The sequence below is a fragment of the Lycium ferocissimum genome, chromosome 3, assembly GCF_029784015.1.
Source record: "Lycium ferocissimum isolate CSIRO_LF1 chromosome 3, AGI_CSIRO_Lferr_CH_V1, whole genome shotgun sequence".
NCBI lineage: Eukaryota > Viridiplantae > Streptophyta > Magnoliopsida > Solanales > Solanaceae > Lycium > Lycium ferocissimum.
The window spans coordinates 30,820,620-30,840,268 of NC_081344.1; the positions used below are offsets into that span (position 1 = coordinate 30,820,620).

Sequence of the window (19,649 nt, forward strand, 5' to 3'; positions counted from 1 at the left end):
TTTCAGGTAAATTCGACAATCAAAATGGTCACTTACTCCATTCATTTGAACTCTGAAATGAGCTGACTGCTTATTTTCATTATGGTTGATAGGTTTATTACATTACTCTCTTTTATTATTTTTGCACTAATGTCCACTTTATTTGCTTGTGGTAATGCACAGAGAAAGTGAAGTTTGTTTGTGGAGAATGAGTTTGAGGTGATAAAATATGAGTAGACTCTCATTTAGGCCTCGTCCACTTGACATTCACAAGAGGTTACCTATTCTAAAATCTCTAAAGGATTTTGAGGACGATAATGATACACCCTCTAATACTCGCAATCAAATCATTCGTCTCGCTGCTGAGGCTGCCGATATTGAGGTTTCATAATTTACACCTTGTTTCGATGGTTCTTACCTATTGTTACTTTAAGTACAATGTATGTTTGTCTTGATCATTACTTAAATTTTGTTGTATCGTATCATTAAATTCATCGTTATGTAACGACGAAAAGTCGCATTTTATGTAACGACTGATTTGGTGTGATCGCGTCGTTACCTTTTTTTCCAACTTGTTTGGATGGTTGTTACCTATTGTATTGTTATTTTAAGTACGTTGTTTGTTTTGGTTGTTACTTAAATTTTGTTGTATCGTATTGTTAAATCCATCGTTACGTAACGACGAAAAGTCCCATTTTATGTAACGACCGATTTGGTGTGATCGCGTCGTTACCTTATTTTTTTGGATGGTTGTTACCTATTATATTATATTGTATTGTTGTTTTAGGTACGACGTTTGTTTTGATTGTTACTTAAATTTTATTGTATCATATCGTTAAATCCATCGTTACGTAACGACAAAAAGTCCCATTTTATGTAATGACCGATTTTGTGTGATCGCGTAGTTGCCTTATTTTTACAGCTTGTTTGGATGGTTGTTACCTATTGTATTATGTTGTATTGTTATTTAAGTACAATGTTTGTTTTGATTGTTACTTAAATTTAATTGTATCGTGTCGTTAAATCCATCGTTGCGTAACGACGAAAAGTCCCATTTTATGTAATGACTCATTTGGTGTGATCGCATCGTTACCTTTTTTTTCCTCTTCTCATTTGTCTTTTCTTAGTATCTAATCCTGTTTTATCCTTTACCCTACCTTTTTATAATAGCTCTACCCCTTAAGGTTTGTTCTTCAAATTGCTACTGATGGCATTATGTAACGACAGGAAACGGTACAATCTATCCAAACGTTGTATTTTCATCAAAATAATACGGTACAATAGAATATAACACAGTAAGTACAATACAATACGATACTTATATCCTGCAACTGGGGTATTATTTTAAGAATGCATAGTAGACATCTTTTTGTTAGATGATAGAGTAGATATAATTGACTGCTTTAGCTGAAGGTAGCAGGATTCTTAGTCTTGAACAAAAATCAGAAATTTTTACTACATTTTTAAAAGAAGACTGCTCAAAAGATTTTTTTTTGCACGTTATTATAAAATAAGTCATGATGCTCAAGAAAGGTAGACTAAAGCTTGTACAGCTGTGTGTTTCAGGGCTTCTATTGGTGTGGTGTACTTATCTTGTTAGCTCAAGTTGACAACTATATATTGTTATTGGTTAACATAGAGGAGGGTTCTGGTTTTCATAACCACATTAGTGAACATATCCAAAAAAGGTAGGTAATCTATTTCATTATACTAAGAGATGTTTCCCAAGTTTCTTAAGAGATGCATACTATGGACTTAGTGATTTTTAGATTAGCTTCTGATATGGTGTTTTAACTGTTCCTAATTCTTATTTGCACCGCTGTTTTCACGGGAAAATCACTTTATGTTGCCCTTTCGCTTCTGCTGGTCTCTAATTAAAATAGGAAATCATAAGTCATCATAAGACTCTTCATTCTAGAAATGTGCAGTAGTTATTGATGGTTTAGTTTTTTTTTTTCTTTTCTTTTTGGTCAGTGTTACTGATGGTTTAGTGTTATTGAATGATGATGAGCCACTGGCAAGCATTTACTTGCTAAATGAGGGCTTCCTTCTTTTGTTTTGAATGATGAAGTATGCACTGCTGCTCCTTTTATTTGGTGGTGTTCTTTAAGAGATGAAGAGATCTTTGGGATTGTAAAGTACCTGTTGTAAGAATTTTAAGGCCTTGATTATTTTAGGAAAGACTCCGTGTTTCCCCTAATTGATGCCTTCAGGAATCTGTGGTGTGAAGGTGTTTTTGGGGTCAAGTTCGTTGTGAGACACTAAGGTGTAATGTCTGATTACACTGGGGTATAATATTCTTGATACGTTTAACCTATTCTACTTTTGAAGCACCAGAAAACAAGGTGAAGTAATTTTTAGTTCAATCAATGATGAATTTTTTGAGAAAATGATTCGTGATAATTAAAGAATTTATAATTGTTTCTTCCCTGGAAGTGACTCAGCCATAGCCACAAAGCCGGTATATCCTAAAGACTAGTAGGATAATCTGAGATGTTAAAGTTTGTTGTTGCGCACTAAACTCGACTTCCTTGGGAGATGGGCATCTTTTGTTCAGTGAGATGAAAAAGTAGCTGTTCAATAATCTATATTGGCATCCTTGTATCTTAGATGCCGTAAACATATCTTCAAAAGTCTACTTATCCTTTTTCTTCGGTTTCTTAAGTTCTTATAAAGAGATCTTAGCAATTTTGTTTTTTGCATTTTGAGGAAACTGTTCTTGCTTTAAACTCCACTGGGAGTTGTATACTAGGAACGCAGAACATATCTGAAACTGTGAAGTTTATAGTGCAGGATAAGATGTGGAATTTAGGATTGATTCCTGGATAGGTTGTCTTTGTAGCTAAACTGATTATGCTGGACAATATTATTCCTTAGGTACAACAGACTTCTAGCAAGAAGTTTATTCCCGAAATACCTATCCCTGAGTATGTGGTGGTGGATACATATGAAAGAGATTATTCACGTACTTTTGCTCAGCCAGCATCTTATATACATGCTAGAGGAGGTATGCGACGAAATGGCTAGCATTTTGATTTTACTTCATAGTTGACAGTATCTCTGAACCTTACTATGTCCTGTTTCTTCTTTATCCAAGAAGAAAACTTACTAAAGTTTTGTTAAATTAACTATAGCCCGAGCCGAGATTGGAGAATTTGTTGAGTACGATCTTGACAATGAGGATGAAGATTGGCTTCAAGACCTAAACCGAGAGAGGAAGGCTCTTGCAGCTGAAAAGTAAAAATCATACTGTACTCTTACATGTATATTTTGTTATGTTCATTGCCCATTGTTGCTTTGGCAGTCCTTTGTCTTCATTTTTACCTCAGATAATGTACTTTGAATGATTACTATCTATTTCTTCCTTGTAGTTGGTCTTCCCATCTTTCTTCTTGATATAATGCAAATATTGCACTGTTTAAGATTTTTTACCAATAGTATTTACTGGATTAATAGTTGCACTTCTGTGGAAATGGTGAATTCTGGTACTTGTACCTATTCATTCAGTCAAAAGTAAAAAAAAAAAAAAAAAAAAAAAAAAGGTGTAAGACCTGCTAAAACCATCCAAGGTTTATGGTTTATGGATCCTTATCTTATTCAAAACCCAAAAAAAAGGGGATTATGGATATTTTTGGTGCAGGTTTCATTGTAGACTGTATAACTCATCAGGCACTAATCACGCATATGACCACGACACTAGAGCTTAAGCAACCTAAAAATCAATATTTAAGGGAAAAAATTAAGGAGATAGAATGATTCCGCACTCAAGGGTATGGCCTAGTGGTCAATGAAGTGGGGGGGGGGTGGGGGAGAACCATGAGCTCTCAGGTTCAAATCCCGGCGAAGACAAAAACCGTAGGTGATATCTTCTTATCTACCCAAGCCTTGGTGGACAGAATTACCCGACGTCTATACTGGTGGAAGGTAGCAGATACCCGACAAAATTGGTTGAGGTGCTTCCAAGTTGGCTCGGACACCACCGTCATGCAAAACAAAAAGAAAAAAGAAGAGACGTAATGATTCCATTATTTACTCATATTACAACTTCTTAAGCTATATATTAGCCAAAGTGCTACATAGCTCTGGAACAAAAAAGTGCTACACAGGTAGTTGCTACTAAATTATGAGAAAAAGGGCAGCCCGGTGCACACAGCATCCTACGTTAGCAGGGTCCGGGAACGGCCGCACCCCAAGGGGTGTGATGCTATTAAATTATGGAAGCCCAAATTTTAGGGAAAGAGCCCCTTTCTGATCTTGCCATTGTTGCCTTAAGTGCTCTGGTGTGCTTCAATAATGGAACCTGACTTCACTGTGATGCTTTAAACCACATTGACGCTCAATCCATTCTTCTGGAATCTTTACCTGGCTCTGGAGGACAAAGCTCGTGCAAACGATCACAACATACTGACATGTTATATGACGTGGATGTTTAGAGCAAAAGCTCATTATTTTGTGGGATCTTCTTAGGTTACCCACCTTGACCTTGCCTTGATCAAGCTCATTATTGTCTGGCAGTCCATATCTATTTACTAACTAATCCTTCCATTTGTTAACCTGATTTCAACTGCATGTGAGGTACAATTTCTGATATCACAAAAACTTGTTTGTCACTACCTCGTTCTTTCTTTAGTTTCATCATCTCTAGCAGCATAGAATGCCTTCTTTCCTTAGTTTATCCTTACAAGTTCTCTTACGGTTGACTAAGTGACATACAGGCCTTTTTTCTTTTTGAGCTTTTCTTTTTTTCCTTGTTGCTTTCCAACTCAGTCAGACTGCTATGCCCCATTCCCTCACACTGCTATCGTTCCCTTGTTGTGTTTCATTAGCTTATCGTTATTCTGTATTTTTCTTAAATCTTTTTTCTTTCATCCATAGGAGTTTCACTAGTTGTGCATTTATTCTTCATCTTTTTCCTATCCAATTCTAGTAAACCTTGTTGATGATTTGAATTTTGGATTGCTATTCAGACATTGCTTTTTGCCTTGTATAGGTTGGAGACCATTCTGCACAAATTAGAGGTTTTAGATCACAAGGCCCGAGAAAGAGCAGGAGTGATTACTCCTACTCTTGGCTCACCTATCCCAGTGCTTCTAAGTTTTGATGCTGCTGTTGAGGTGAAAATAGCTCTGCTTAATCTGTTTCTTTTTGCTGGTTTTACTTTGACCTTTTTGTTGCTTTTTTATTTAAAAGAGCCTCCTTTCGAGTAGTTGATATATTGGTTTTGGTAGTAAGTACACATTTTTGTTGTTAATGTGGATTTTGTAGAGAACCTGTGTTCATTACTTTAGTTTACCTCTTACGTTAGTCTGCAAATATACAACAGAATTCTAGAGGCAATGTGTCGCATGATCAGATGAAGACCAACACAATTTTTTTCTTTTTGTAGTCCTTCTGCTTTTGTTTCTTGACTAAGTGATCCGATGAACTAAATGATCTTAAGGGATGCATGGGAGGTATTTTCAAGAGTCATCATGGGTAATAGTTTTCTAGTGCCAGCTAATGTCTCTTTTGGTTGTTTGATCCATTGATTATCTGCTCTTTTATCTAGTCGTGAAAAAGAAGCCTTCACATGAAGCTGTTGAACTATGGATGCAATTATATTACGTAGTTGCAGAAAATTGCCGATGTTGTGGTATCCCAAATGACTTCCTCTACGGAAACAGAACTACTAAAATCCAATGATAGTTATGTGTAGCTTCTGGTCTTTAACATTGAAGAAGGATTACATCGAGACCAAAGAGTTTGATTTCTTATACATTATGGACTTCTCATACTTTCTAGTCTTTGGTAAGTAAAGAGATAGGTTCCACTTTCAATTTGACAACATGAAGGTTTACTTTTAACTTCTAAAATTCTCAGTTAAGGACCTGAAGAGATATCAATTTAAGATAGGAATTGTGTTGAACTACAGCTGACAGTATCACGTAAGGAAGTTTGAAATCGTTGGCCTTCTTTGGTATTTTTTACTGTCAAGTTGAAAATTTCCATGTTCCGGTATGCATCTTGTCAGTTCAATGGAAAGGGACAACATCTTTTGTAGGAAATATCTGAAAATTACTGTTTCACTGAGAAACATCAGTTTGCAACTTATGTCAATGTATTGAATATGTGCCTTCTTTAGGTATGGAGGCATCTTTATTTGGGGGAAATATTTTCATTTGTTCAGTTCTAAATGCATAACATGTACAAGAGTTTTCTGCTTCTTGCGTGATCTTAATTCTGGATGTCATGACTGATTTTCTTTCATGAGATTGTTTGCTTCTCTGAGTGTTGTGATTCGGTAGTTTTACTTATTTTCTGAGGAGTTGGCTAGCGTTGAGTCTAATGGTTCATCTTTCTTTCTTTTTCCTGAGATCCAGGCGTTGCAATCTCTAACAATCAAATATGGAGTTTTCCAGTCAATTTATACGTACTGGAAAGACAAGGTACCTATTCTTCACCAATTTATGTTTTGTGATTTAACAACATTTTATATTGTGCAATTTGATGAAGACAAAGTAAATGTGATTCCAGTTGGAGGGATCATCAAAGTTGGTATTGAAACAGATATCTGTATTTATACAACAGACATCTATAAAGTTCTTCTCCACTTATTCTAATACTAGCAAGGTCACATTGTAATCAGTAAGTCTACAGATGAATCTGTCCTGTCAAATTTCAGATCATGTTTGATTATCACAAGCTATACACATAGGTGCTAATGCAAGCCCTTTTGAACAAAGAAGTTTTAGTTTGGATCATTTCGGATGGCTGAAACTATGTATCTTAAATGGTTGTGAACGGATATGTGGCTTCTATTAGGTAATCCATTCTGATATAAAAAGACCTAATTTACTGGATATATATAGTCCTAAGGGATTAGTTTCAAAAAATATAGTCTTAAGGGATTGTAGTTTAAAATGTCTATTTAAAAAAAATTGTATGTGGTTATATGACTTAACGCTTAGAACTTCCTATTTTTTGTATTTTGATAGCCATGTTGTCCGGGCTAGCTTGCGCTTCCGATTTTTCTTTTTTCTTTTTTTAAGAACTTCCTACTCAATTTTAATACTGGACTTTATATGCACGGTGATAAGTTTCTTGATATCTCAATCATTATTCAGTTATGTACCAACATGCAATGGGCTTCAAGTGCTTGACTAATTAATTGGTGCTATGATATTTTCTTTTTTATTATCAGCTTTGGTAGATTCTTAGTAAATTGGTATTTTGAAGATGAATCTCACGCATCTCTTTTTCTTGGGAATTCACATTTCTTGTCTATCAGCGAGAACGGTGGCAGAAGCCTATTCTTCGGCGTTTGCAGGTCAAGTTTTAATTTCTGTATTGTAATCCAGCTATAAGTGATTGCATTGGTGTTACACATAGTACAGATATGGTTTGTCAAGCAATCTTCTTTGCCTTCCATAACCTCATCAGTTTTTTTGGCACAAGACACGGGGATAAGGTTCTCCTCCCTGAATTTTCTCTGATGATTTTATCATTTAAAATTAGTTCTCCGGACTGTCTCATCAGAAGAAACAAAAAAGAGATATCTTGAGATAGTTAGCCTCTTAAAGTCAGTGATTCCGTTTTTTAATTTATGTTAATAAATAACCTGACGCTCTTCTTGCTGGTGGTTTTAAAATCTCTCTTCAGCATTATATAGTTTTTGAATTCATTGTGATTTGGTTGTCATGTTAGATAATATATATAATCTCTATATGCTAGTTCAGATACACTTCTTGTGTTGAAAAACATATGTTGCAAACTGATTAATAGGAAGGGAGAAAATGGAAAGAAAGAGGTGGTAGCTCCTTGAATTTATGTTAAATATTAATTTCAAGAAGTACCAAGAAAATTTGCATAAACCAACTTATTCCCCCTTTCAGTTTTCGCCGTTTCTTCTCTTCTACTTATGTCTGAATTTTTCCAGCATTTAGTCTTCTTGTATGTCAAATTAATTTTCTCTTAGGACAGGTAAATTACCTCAGTGCTTTTCATTGTGTTCTCAGTTTGCCTGGCTATATGAAACAACTTTACTGATTCTCTTTGACTGTTTTGGGCCTTCAATAAGCATCAATCGATGCCATGACCAGATTCTTCTATTGATGTTTTCTTTCATTGCTTCATATTAGTTAAACATGTTTCCAAGCACTATGCAAGAGGTTTTTTTGCAAAGTTATTTTGGGAAGTTACTCTCTTCTAGTAGAAGAGAAGCTGGACTCAGATCTTGCAATAATATTATTGCTCTTAATTGGGCTATACTTATAGAAGAAAATACTAAAATGTACCAGTGAAGCTCCGTAGAAACTAGAATTTGGTACTTTTGCTTGTTCAGCACTTAATGCTACGCATTCCATTTCTTTAATATCCCATCCTCATTCTTGACGATGAGCGAGATATTTCAAAAAGAATGTTTCTAGTTGTTTCATATCCCTCAAAGCTGAAAGTTCTAATTGCATTCAGGACCTTAAATTATGTGTTCACACGATTAAGTCATCTGGTCTAGTACTCCATGTTGATGCCTTCTGATCATCCTATTCAGTATTTCCCTCTCTTTTATTCGCTTAATCTTCTTCTGTGGTTACTTCCCTTTTTATATTTCTTCATAACCTTCTTTTTCAATTGAGTAAGAATGGTGGAGAAAGTGAGGGGTGTTTTCTTGAACCATTGGTGGCCTTACTCAGTTATTTCCGTGCCCCTTTATATCCCACTTTAGTCACTCCTGGCAGTGTAGTGTCCCTTTCAATAAATATACTCACATTCCCGCAATGATATTCAGACTTCTTCGGTCGTATCTTCGGTTAGTAAATATGGTGATATAAGATAATTGAGCTTTTATCTCTGTATAAAAAGCAAACATTTAGCTGTCCTCACTTTTTTTCTTTCTTGCTTTCATGTGTCGCTTTATTTTTACTCCTTTCTTTTGGTGGAGACTTTTTTCTGGTGGGAGGGGGATGGCAGGTAAGGGCGCAATGAAATCTCCTTTTTTTACCATTTCAGATTGAAGGTATTGTTAATATTATTGCTGACATATTCTCAATAAATCACATATTTTTGCAGCTGCTTTTCCCGTTTGATCAATATAGTCGTGTAACAATTCTCACATGAATGTTGTTGCATCCTCACTCCTGTTTGCACCACCAACTTTCTCTAACATGTGACCGGTTATATCATTCCTAATGAAAAGTTTCATGTTCCTTTTCTTTATTTTGTTTTGGTGGATTTTGATATATGCACCTTCGTAAGAGATGATCATAGTTAAATTTGGTGTCCCGTGACCCTATTAGTTAAAGATTACATCCTGACTGCTGTTTCTACCTTCATTCTTGCAGCCCCCTCCACCTGTTAATGATACCAATCCATATAATGTATTTAGGCCAAGGGAGAAGGCTCACAGGCTTCACACAAGGAGGGTATGCGACTGTGGTTACTTTGACCTAATATTTTGTTAAATCATCGGCCTTGATGATTAGTTGTTATGAGGTATTTTATTTTGCTTACCCTTTTCTGGTATAGATGCAAAGGAGGGAAAACAATGTGCAGTCATTTGAAAAGCTTCGCCAGGTGAGTGGGGAATTACAGTTAGAGTTCTCAATTCGTTTCTTCCGCCTGTTCTGACAACTAGAAACAAAAAAATTACCAACAGGGATTTTGTTTGTGGAGGTTTTATCGTGTCCTTACCCTCTGTTGGCCCAGACCACTCTTTTATGACAGGTCTTGCTCAGCCTCTTTCTTAGTCTGACCTGCATTATAATATTTTTTGCACAACCGGATGACCTTTCTTTATCACCCTTCATTTTATGTACTTTTAGCTGTATCATCCAATCTATCTTCAACTTCTGCATGGTTTGAACATGGTATATTGGTATTGCAACACCAAGCCAGAATAATCACGCTTTTTTGTGTTTTAACCTCCCTTTTTTCCGTAATGAATTTGAACATCTTCTTAATATATTTTAAGTTGCAAATTGCAGGTCATTTTTGCATGTTCTTGGCGCCCACACCTGGCATCATTGCTTATCTGAGACACACTCTCATATAGAATGATTGTCTTGGTGATATAAGAATAATGAACTAAGAAACAAAAGCTATTGCCCGGCATGATTTCCTCTAGCACGCCTCCCATATACTTGGTTAGAGGGATAAACTGCATCTCGTGCAGGGGCTCTGCTGTCTACAGATGAACAAATATTGTATTTCTTTCTCAAATTGAACTGTATTGTATAAAATCTTATATGTCTCACATTCTGCAGGTTAGGCGCAACCTTGACCAAGCAAAGACCATTCTTGAGGCTCTCATCAAGGTTTGTCTTTCTTAATAGTTGCAATGTGGAAAACTTAAAAAGAACTATTGCATTACAATGTGAAGATATGAAAGCATGTTCTTTTATCCTTGTAAGCTTGTTCCCACAAAATGAAGAAATTACAGACCTATACAAAGTCGATCTGTCTGATCCCCCAATCAGCAGTTTTCAACTCCTTTGATGTGATTATATGCAGAGAGAGGAGAAGAAACGAGAGGTTGTGGAGAGTGAGGTTAGTCTTCAGAGACTTCAAATGAAGCACAAGGTATGTGGAGTGTGGTATTATCTTCTTTCTCCTTCGCAACTTTTAAGCTTGTAATACCTACTTGCGGAAGTGATATTGCTATTTGACAATCCACAATTAAATTACTTTTTTTCCGGCGTCACAACAGGAGGCAGCATTTTATGAGTATGCCTGCTCCCTAGTTAACAATGATTGCTTTCTGAGATGTATGAAATTGTGAGTTTATTAGAGATTACACGCTGATATGAATTAACCTCCAATTGTAGTACTGGAAAAGAACATTTCTGTAATCCATTAAAAGTTGTGTGCCGAATAGGCTGGTAATAAATCATTTTGGATAGGTTAAAGTAGAGTTAACTCTTTATGGCAGTACTATCTTTGATCGTGGGAGAGATCTTTCTTAGCTAACTGCTGTTTGTCAACTTCCATATTACCATGGCCTCTTCAATTCAGTATCTTTTAGCACCATGACTGGTTCTCCGCTCTTCATGGTAATGTGGAATGCGATTTGATTCTGAGTTAATAGTAAGACTTTTTCGGTTTCCAGAATGAAATTGAGCTTTTTGAGGACATGTTGGCTCTGCCTGGATATCCTTCCTTCCCAAATAAGTTTTGTTCAAGTGAGGAGGAATATGGCGACTCAGATGACGCTGCTGTTAGCCGTCCACATGCTCAGGCTGCTGTCTCACCAAATCTTACCTTCACTGACTCAAAGCCGGTGATGGCCTCTGCTGGAAGCATGAGGCGAGAGCGAGTGTTGAAACGGCGATATGTCCCACATGGATGGCTCCACAAATTGGTGCTTACCTACTCTTCTAATAATTTTTTTTTACTCGATCCTCTTTAATCATTCATATATTCATATATTCACATATGAGTTACTTTTCCTTTGTGTGTAAGCACGTGCTACATAGAACTTAACGCACTCGTAGTACTAAACTAATTACCAGACTTTGCTCTTATTGGTTTGCTGTAGGATCCAAATGAGCCACTTCTCCTGTTTACTAAACCTCTTGATCCAGAAAAATTGGCAGCTGCAAATATTACACCTCCAGGTTCTTCAATGGATAATGGCCTAGTTGGACAAACATTCAACTCTCGTGGAAGGATTGGTCGAGGTGGCAGAATAGTGTTTGATAGATGGAACCCACTTATGCATACTCCAATTGAGTGTGGTGATGCTTTATATGTACCACCAAAGGCCCTACATTATGCTCATCCCTGATGCAATCAACCCTTCCCTAGCTTCATTTGTCCATCCGCGTTAAGATTTTGTTTACATGATATTTGCCAGGGAGACAGCTCAAGACATGAGGGAGATTTCGAGTTGGTGATTTTCCAAGATTTTGAGCCCGTTATGGATTTTGGCGAAACTAGAAAACTATCTTTTGTAGACAGTGGCGAAGGCAAGGAGAGCTGTAGAGTACATGGTGTGTCCTTTGCCATGGTAGCATGCCTCTTTGTTTTACTGCTGCAGGATGTATCATTCTTATTGTCTCTTTTGTAGGTTAAAGAATGAAAGCATTTTTGTGCGAGTATTATATTTATGTCCATGATGATAGGAAAATACAGAGCTTCTTCCTTTATGCATAACTGGATAATGTAAGCTTTTGCTGTAAATGAAATGATGAATTTAACCAGTTTTAGTCGTACATTGTGAAAAACTTATTTCCTCGTCATTTATGAAATTTTCCCTTTCATTTTCTTGTTTCACTTTATGATCGGATCTTTTATTAAGGCCCAGCCAGTGTTGAAAATTGAAATCTGTCATCATGATGCAGCTGAAACTAATCAAATTATCTTGTGATTATTTGTCTATATTTCTGACAATTGATTAGAAGTTGAGCTGTTGATGTTTATATCGATCGATCATAAAAAAAAAAATATTATTATTCATTCCGATTAAGCTTCCTTCCTATTAATCGGGAGGTTATTGTAAGTTGTGATATTATTTCACGTTAGAAATTTGAATATGATAAAGCCTATAAACTATAGAGCTACTATCATTTATTTATTGTAAATTGTGGAATAATTTATTATAAATGAGGAATTCACAAAAATCGCTGTGTGCTCGAGCATTCAATCTATTGAAATGAGGGTAATTAAAAAAAAATACGATTTATTATGAACATTGTTCCATTAATATATATATATATATATATATATATATATATATATATATATATATATATCAATTTTAGATAAAGATATAAGAGATAATGAAACAATAACAAGACAATCATATACCAGTTCCAATGGGTAGTTATATAATAGATAATATGGATGGGTTATTTATAATGATAGACAAATGAAAGACTTTCTCAAGATTTTGATTGATCCACTTGAGATTTTTAAACTAAGCGCGTTGGGTGCCCAAATACTTGAGCTTGCAAATCGAAAATCAAAGAACATGAAAAATGAGGTAGGAGGTTTGATAGCTTTTGAAAAGTAGACTTAAAAACAAAACATTGAATAAATAAACATTTGAATTGTTTTAATTGCCAGCTCGATAGCTTTTGAAATGCAGATTTCAATTTTATTGAATTAGGACATAAAAGTAATTAATCAATGTACTACTACAAAAGTCCTCACATTCCCTCTTATATATAATAGTATATATATATATATATATATATATATATATATATATATATATATATATATATATATATATATATATATATATAATTTTTTTTTTTGAATTCATAGAATAGATAATAAGTTTTGAAAACATTTCAAGACATATTTATTTAATTATTATGAAAACCAATAAACATTTGAATTGTTTTAATTGCCTGGTGGCAATGCAATTTCTAGTTCTGACAATTTTTTTTTTTTTTGAATTCGATAAGTTTTGAAAAAACATTTCGACATATTTATTTAATTATTATGCTTGAAGGTGGCTTGAAGGTGAGAAAAATGTGTCTTTGAAATTTTCCAACATTGTTGCACCACCTCTTGCATAGCAAGGGTGGCGCACGATTGTTGTTTTTCTTGCTCGATTAGAAGTTGGTTTTTTTTTTTGGTAACTAACTTGTTGTATTAATCACCAAGTGTGTCAATTACAGCTCCATAGCATAGCCAACACAGCTATCTATCTGGTTTACTACTGTCTACCTACAAAACACATATAAGCCTAATGTTGGGACTATTACTCCCTCAGAATGTGTAGCTCTTCAGAGGAGATTGGAGGCTTGGAGTAGCTCGCACATTGCATATGTAGGCTATTTCGCGGGCAACTCTCTCCACTTCACGGCTTCGCTGTTCAAAAATCCTCGCATTCCTTTCGGTCCATATTGAGTTCGTCACTTCAGCACACACCATACGAAATAATCTAGCTTGCTGTGACTTACCTTTTCCTCGGTTGATCAGCCATTCCGTGTGCCGTGTACCTATGTTTGCGCACCGGGGGTTCTTTGTAGCCACGCGACTGTCTGTTCAGTTGCTGCGCATATGCGCACTTGACGAACAGGTGTTCCCTGTCTTCATTATACGTTTTACATAGCCCACACATTGGATCAAAGCTCAGTCCCCAGCTGAGTAGTCTATCAATTGTCAACAATTTTCCATGAAGACAGAGCCACAAAATAAACACAGATTTGGGTCGGGCAGCATTATGGAACATTAAGCATTTCCAATTCACTCTCTCATGGTTGTTCAGTAGCTGTAGATAAATGCTTCTGGTCATGCTTTTGGTAGGCAGCGTCCCAGTGGTCATTTGCTCGAGCTTTCCCCAAGTGCCAATAAGTTGTCGCACCATCCAACTTGCTTGACGAGGTATGGGAAGAGTGGCCAAGTGCTGATCTTTGATGTAGAATGTATGAATCCATTTTATCCAGAGTCGATCTTGCTTCCTCGCTAGGTCCCAACAAAGTTTAGCTATAGCCGCTTGGTTCCACACCTGAAGGTTTATGAGATTGAGACCACCCGACGCCTTAGGACAACAGACTCTATCCCATGCAACAAGTGCTTTTTTTGTGATTGTATTGACCCCGGACCAAACATAGCTCCTACAATATGCTTCAATGGTTTTGATCACCTTAGCAGGCAAGATGAAGAGTTGTGCCCAATATGATTGTATGCCAAATAATACACTTTGTACTAGTTGAACCCGCCCTGCATATGATAGTTTCTTAGCAGTCCAAGAGGATATTCTTTTAACAATTTTCTCTATCAGTGGCTGCCATTGTATTAGAGTAAGCTTCTTTGTAGATAGCGGTATACCAAGATATTTGAAGGGTAGGTCTCCACACGAATATCCCAGATGGTGTAGGATTCGATCCCGCTCATTTTGTTCAACCCCACCGAAATAAATAGAACTCTTGTTCAAATTTGCTTGTAGTCCTGATGCCCGAGAGAACAGCAAGAAAGCCTTATGCAGTGCAGTCACGGAGGCTAGGTCCCCTTTGGAGAAAAGCAATAAATCATCCGCAAAACTGAGGTGAGTTATCCCTAATTTTGAGCATCGTGGGTGGTATTTAAAGGACCTGTCTATCCGCAGATTGTTCAGACTTCTACTTAAATATTCCATGACAATGGCAAATAGGAACGGGGAGATCGGATCGCCTTGTCGCAGCCCCTTTGCTGCATCAAATGGTTCAGTTGGGGACCCATTTACCAGGATAGTATAGTTGACAGTAGTAACACATTGCATTAGCCAGCCCTTAAATTTTGCAGGGAATCTCAACTCCTCCAAAATCTGTTCTAGGTATGCCCACTCAACTGAGTCATACGCTTTTTGTAAATCAATCTTGATCATGCATCTAGCAGAAATATGTTTCCTAGAGTAGGCTTTCACCAATTCGTGAGCCAGTAGGATGTTATCAGAAATCCTCCTACCTGGTATAAAACCCGACTGAGCCTCACAAATTAGGAAAGGCATAATCTTCTGCATTCTTGATGTCAATATCTTAGCGATGATTTTGTACAAAATGGTACAGCATGCAATAGGCCGAAAGTCCTTGACCGTCTCAGGGCTCGGGATTTTAGGCACCAACGTGATAGTAGTACAGTTTATGGCTTTGTACATTAACCCAGAGCTAAAGAATTCCTTGACTGCTGTACATATATCCTCTTTGATAATAACCCATGCTTTCTTGAAAAAATAGGCCGAATACGCATATATGCCTGGGGATTTCTCATCATCAATAGATTTAAGCCCCTCCCAAATTTCCTGATCTTGGATTTCTGCGCATAACTCTAGCTGTTGTTGTCTTTTTAGGACCGGTCCTAGCTTCATAATTCGTTTATCTACAGCTGGGAGGCATGCCTGAGTCGACCCCATCAAGCTTCTATAGAAATTAGTGATTTCCACTTCAATATCTTTAGGCTCATGAATTCTCTGGCCATTTAAGGAGCGAATATCACTGATCAATTTCCTCTGGCATCGCTCTTTCATCACAGCTGAAAAATATTTGGTGTTACAATCTCCAAGTTTGATCCAAGAGGCCCTAGATTTCTGTTTCAGAATGCTTTCCTCAATCAAGGACCATTTTTCTAGATTAAGGAGGAGTTGTTTTTCCTTTGCTATCAACTCATCAGTACATTGAGAACCCAACTGTGCCTGGACAGTTTTTAATTCTAGTCGAGCCTTATCTATGTTATGCCGAACTCCCTTGAACTCTTTGACATTAAGGTCTTTAAGTCGCGGTTTAAGTGTTTTAAGTTTCTGCCAGATTTTCTTCATACCTGTTTGCCCCACCGGATGCATCCATACCTCCTGTAGTACGCGAGGGAACTGGTCATGTTCAGCCCAAATATTAAAGAATCTAAAGGGAGTTTTGCCACTTTGAGGGGCTGTGTATAGCTGTAGAAGCATTGGGGAATGATCCGAAATATGTGGCATGTCATATTCCGTCTGGACATGTCCCCATTGCATCAACCAATTCGCATTTCCAAAAGCTCGGTCAATCCTGCTCCAGACTCTGTCCGCACCAGTTTGCTTGTTTGACCAAGTATAAAACTCACCCTTCCATGTTAATTCATTCATATGTAGATCCTGGACACAGTCCTAGAAGTCCTGTATTTCGGCAGAAGTAACAGGGTTGCCCATAAGTCTATCAAGGGGAGATAATACTGCGTTAAAGTCGCCCCACATCAACCATGGTTTTGTAACCCCATGGCCTATGCGAATCACATTTTGCCATAGCATTTTCCTTTGTTCCAAACTGTTGTACCCGTAGATCGCAGTGACATACGCGTCAAACCCATCAAGTCTACCTTTCACATGTGCATGAATGTATTGAGCCCCTTCTTCTATCAACTTCACCTCGTAACTGTTTTGGTCCCAAAGCATCCAAACTCTACCATTCTCGGCATGACTATAGTTGTGTAGGCTGCCCCATCTAGGAGCCACATTATTTAAGACATTTGCTACTCTATGTATTTTAACACGAGTTTCTACTAGGCACACAAAATTGAGCTTCTTACTAGTGATATAGTATTTCAGCTCTTTTTGTTTGTACCTTTTATTCATCCCTCTAACATTCCAACAAAGCCAAGTCATATTGAATTTTCAATTGGCCTTGCATTATCAGGAGGCCGTGTATGAGTCTCATTGTTTCCACTAGTCAACACAGAGAAAGAATTCCTGATCGGAGTAGGTGCCTTATCAAGGGCAGGAAAATGCTCCGTGCTCGGCTCTCGAGAACAAGTTCGAGCCGCCGCCTTGTTGTCGGTCGCCGGGGATTTGTCGCCGGTTCCCGTTGTCGTGGGGGAGTTTTAGTTGTCTCAAGGTTAGCTGGTTCCGGCTGTTGTGTTCGTTGCGCTGGCTGGTTGTCTGCTAGTGTAACAATATCCTGATCAACCCCTGTAATGTGCCGCTCCTGAACAGGCCCTTTGTATTGCCATTCTTGAGTGTCAACCTTATTTTGCCTCCTCCTTCTAGCTCGTTGCACGTTTGGTCTTTGCTGTTGTACATTCATCTTCGCTGGCTGCTCGACACATCTGTGACCTACAACCAAGCATTGTTCACAGAACTCCCTGCTTCCGGCCGTATTCAACAAATTGGTGTATTTGGTCCCATCGCAATCCATTATGACTACGGCTTCAGGAGTGGTTTAGTCACATTGACCTCTCTATTGTGATTCTAGCATACGAGATCCTAGTCTGCTTACAAGTGCATTCATCAGCATAAATGGGTGTCCCGACAAGACTAGCAATCCGACTGAGCGAAGCATCTCCCCAGTAGTTCATAGGCAGCTTAGGGAACAGTACCCACAATGGTATCTCTGATGGAAATTCGACATTAAAATCGAAATTTGGTGTCCATTGCTTCAATATGATGGGTCGATTGTTAATAGAAGTTGGTTTTAAAAGCCCTAGGCGTCCCCATACTCTATAAATATCACTTTTCGACGGAATTAAATGATCTGAGACATAATTTCGTGCAGAGCTAGGGCGTGGAATAGTTCGTTATCAAGTTTTTTACCATTATTTCATCATTAATTCTTGTTTTGGTCATTCAAATCATGAGTAGCTAATTTTTATAGTTATGTTGTATAACCATAAATATTGACATTTGAAGATTATTCTATCTTAGTTCGACTTATCACTTGTGATTGTTTCTTTAATTCTACATTTAATTGCTTAATTGTAGCACATCAGTTAAATTTTATAGACTATCTAATATACATGCTTGGGAAATTATTTAGATTAGAGGAGAATTAAAAAGGGCTTATCTAATTCCCTGAAATCAGGGCACAGATTTGCTGCTAGGGTAGGGATAAACTTAGTTATTTTGCTCAATTGAATACCTTAGACATTATGCATTCTTAATAAATTAGTTCCATAAGAATATAAGGGGCGATCTATTTTGAATAGGCAAGTAGTAGTTCGGTAGAACACTACGAGTATTAATAATCTGCTTAATTAGTAATTATTGATTATTTGGATTTATGAAAAATAGTTTGAAAACTCAATATGTTTGGTGAACCAACCACAATCCTGAAATATTCATTTTTTTTGTGCGGATTGCCCTTCCAAGGCACTGGTCTTTAATTTTTGGCCCTCAAATTGGTGGTCTTTAATTTTTGTCCCTTAAATTGATGGTCTTTAATTTTTGTCCCTCAAATTGGTGGTCTTTAATTTTTTCCCTTCGCCTAATACCCCCGGCTTAGTAAAAAAAAAAAAAGGTGGATTAGCAAGGCCGAGTTTCAAACTCCACCTTAAGATAGAGTTGCATTCAAAACTCTGTCTGAGGCCTAACTTTGCTACAAAACTTTGTCTTGCGATTTTTTTTTTTTTTTGATTGAGCCGGGGTTTGAACCCCAAACCTCATGGTATTAGGCGAAGGGCAAAAATTAAAGACCACCAATTTGAGGGACAAAAATTAAAGACCAGTGCCTTTGAAGGGTTATCGTGCAAATGACCCTGAAATATTCATCTCTTTGTGTTTATTCTAAGTTCTGCACTCTCGTTCATGATAATTTGTTAGCATAAATTAATTAGTTTACACTTTTACCGTAGTTAATACAAAAGAAGCACCATTTGGAGAAAATATTCGATTAATTAATTGGCATTAGTTAAGTCTGTTAATCGTTGATTATAAGTCTATGTGGGTTTGACACTCTACTTTAGAAATAACTATATTACTTGTACTACCACGTATATTTGCGTGTGCCTTTGAGAGCAACAATAAGTTATGAGCAATTGAATATATGCAAGTTCTGTCAATCGACAAGACATGCAAATAATTTAATAAGACAAGAGAGTGATGATTGTACCAAAGTAACCTAAGTTATGACACCGATTATACGCCTATAACTTATGCAATTTAGACTAGCGAACTATTTAATAAGATAAGAGAACGAAGATTCTATCAAAGTTATGATTGGCTGTCATATTGAATATTGAACATAAGCGCGTTTTGCCAATTTGGCAAGACTTGGGCATATTTTAACCAATATTTTAAAAGGCGGGGCATTTTACATATGCCTCGACGAGGTGTAAGCCCCATGGGTATTTAATTTTTAGTATTTCTTAAAATAATATAATATAAATAAATATTTTTAAATAGGTAAAATTACATAAAAAATAAAAGAAAACTGTAAATAAATGAATTATATATATATATAGATGTGCTTGATCCTCACAAAAACTAATCAAAGTAATTCACAATACGCCACTTACAACTTGTA

The 19,649-nt window shown here is 36.8% G+C and overlaps 1 protein-coding gene across 2 annotated transcripts; it reads left to right on the forward strand.

Annotated features, from left to right (window-relative positions):
* LOC132050169 (uncharacterized) lies at nt 1-12,152 on the forward strand. 2 transcript variants are annotated; one of them, XM_059441264.1, is made up of 12 exons: nt 2-361; nt 2,857-2,986; nt 3,114-3,216; nt 4,970-5,093; nt 6,339-6,404; nt 7,247-7,285; nt 9,297-9,377; nt 9,481-9,528; nt 10,218-10,268; nt 10,465-10,533; nt 11,060-11,311; nt 11,489-12,152. In XM_059441264.1, the coding sequence occupies exons 1-12, from the start codon at nt 209-211 to the stop codon at nt 11,735-11,737; spliced, it is 1,365 nt and encodes a 454-aa protein (XP_059297247.1). In that variant the 5' UTR covers nt 2-208; the 3' UTR covers nt 11,738-12,152. The 2 variants fall into 2 exon arrangements, with proteins under 2 accessions (XP_059297248.1, XP_059297247.1); XM_059441265.1 differs by lacking the exon at nt 7,247-7,285 and having other exon boundaries at nt 1-361.
* Nucleotides 12,153-19,649: the final 7,497 nt, after the last annotated feature.

Excerpts from the sequence above, each read along its gene's own strand:
- LOC132050169 (XM_059441264.1), top strand. The coding sequence starts at position 209 with ATGAGTAGACTCTCATTTAGGCCTCGTCCACTTGACATTCACAAGAGG. Across the intron at positions 6,405-7,246 it reads ATACGTACTGGAAAGACAAG|CGAGAACGGTGGCAGAAGCC; the intron begins GTACCTATTCTT and ends CTTGTCTATCAG. Across the intron at positions 10,269-10,464 it reads TTCTTGAGGCTCTCATCAAG|AGAGAGGAGAAGAAACGAGA; the intron begins GTTTGTCTTTCT and ends GATTATATGCAG.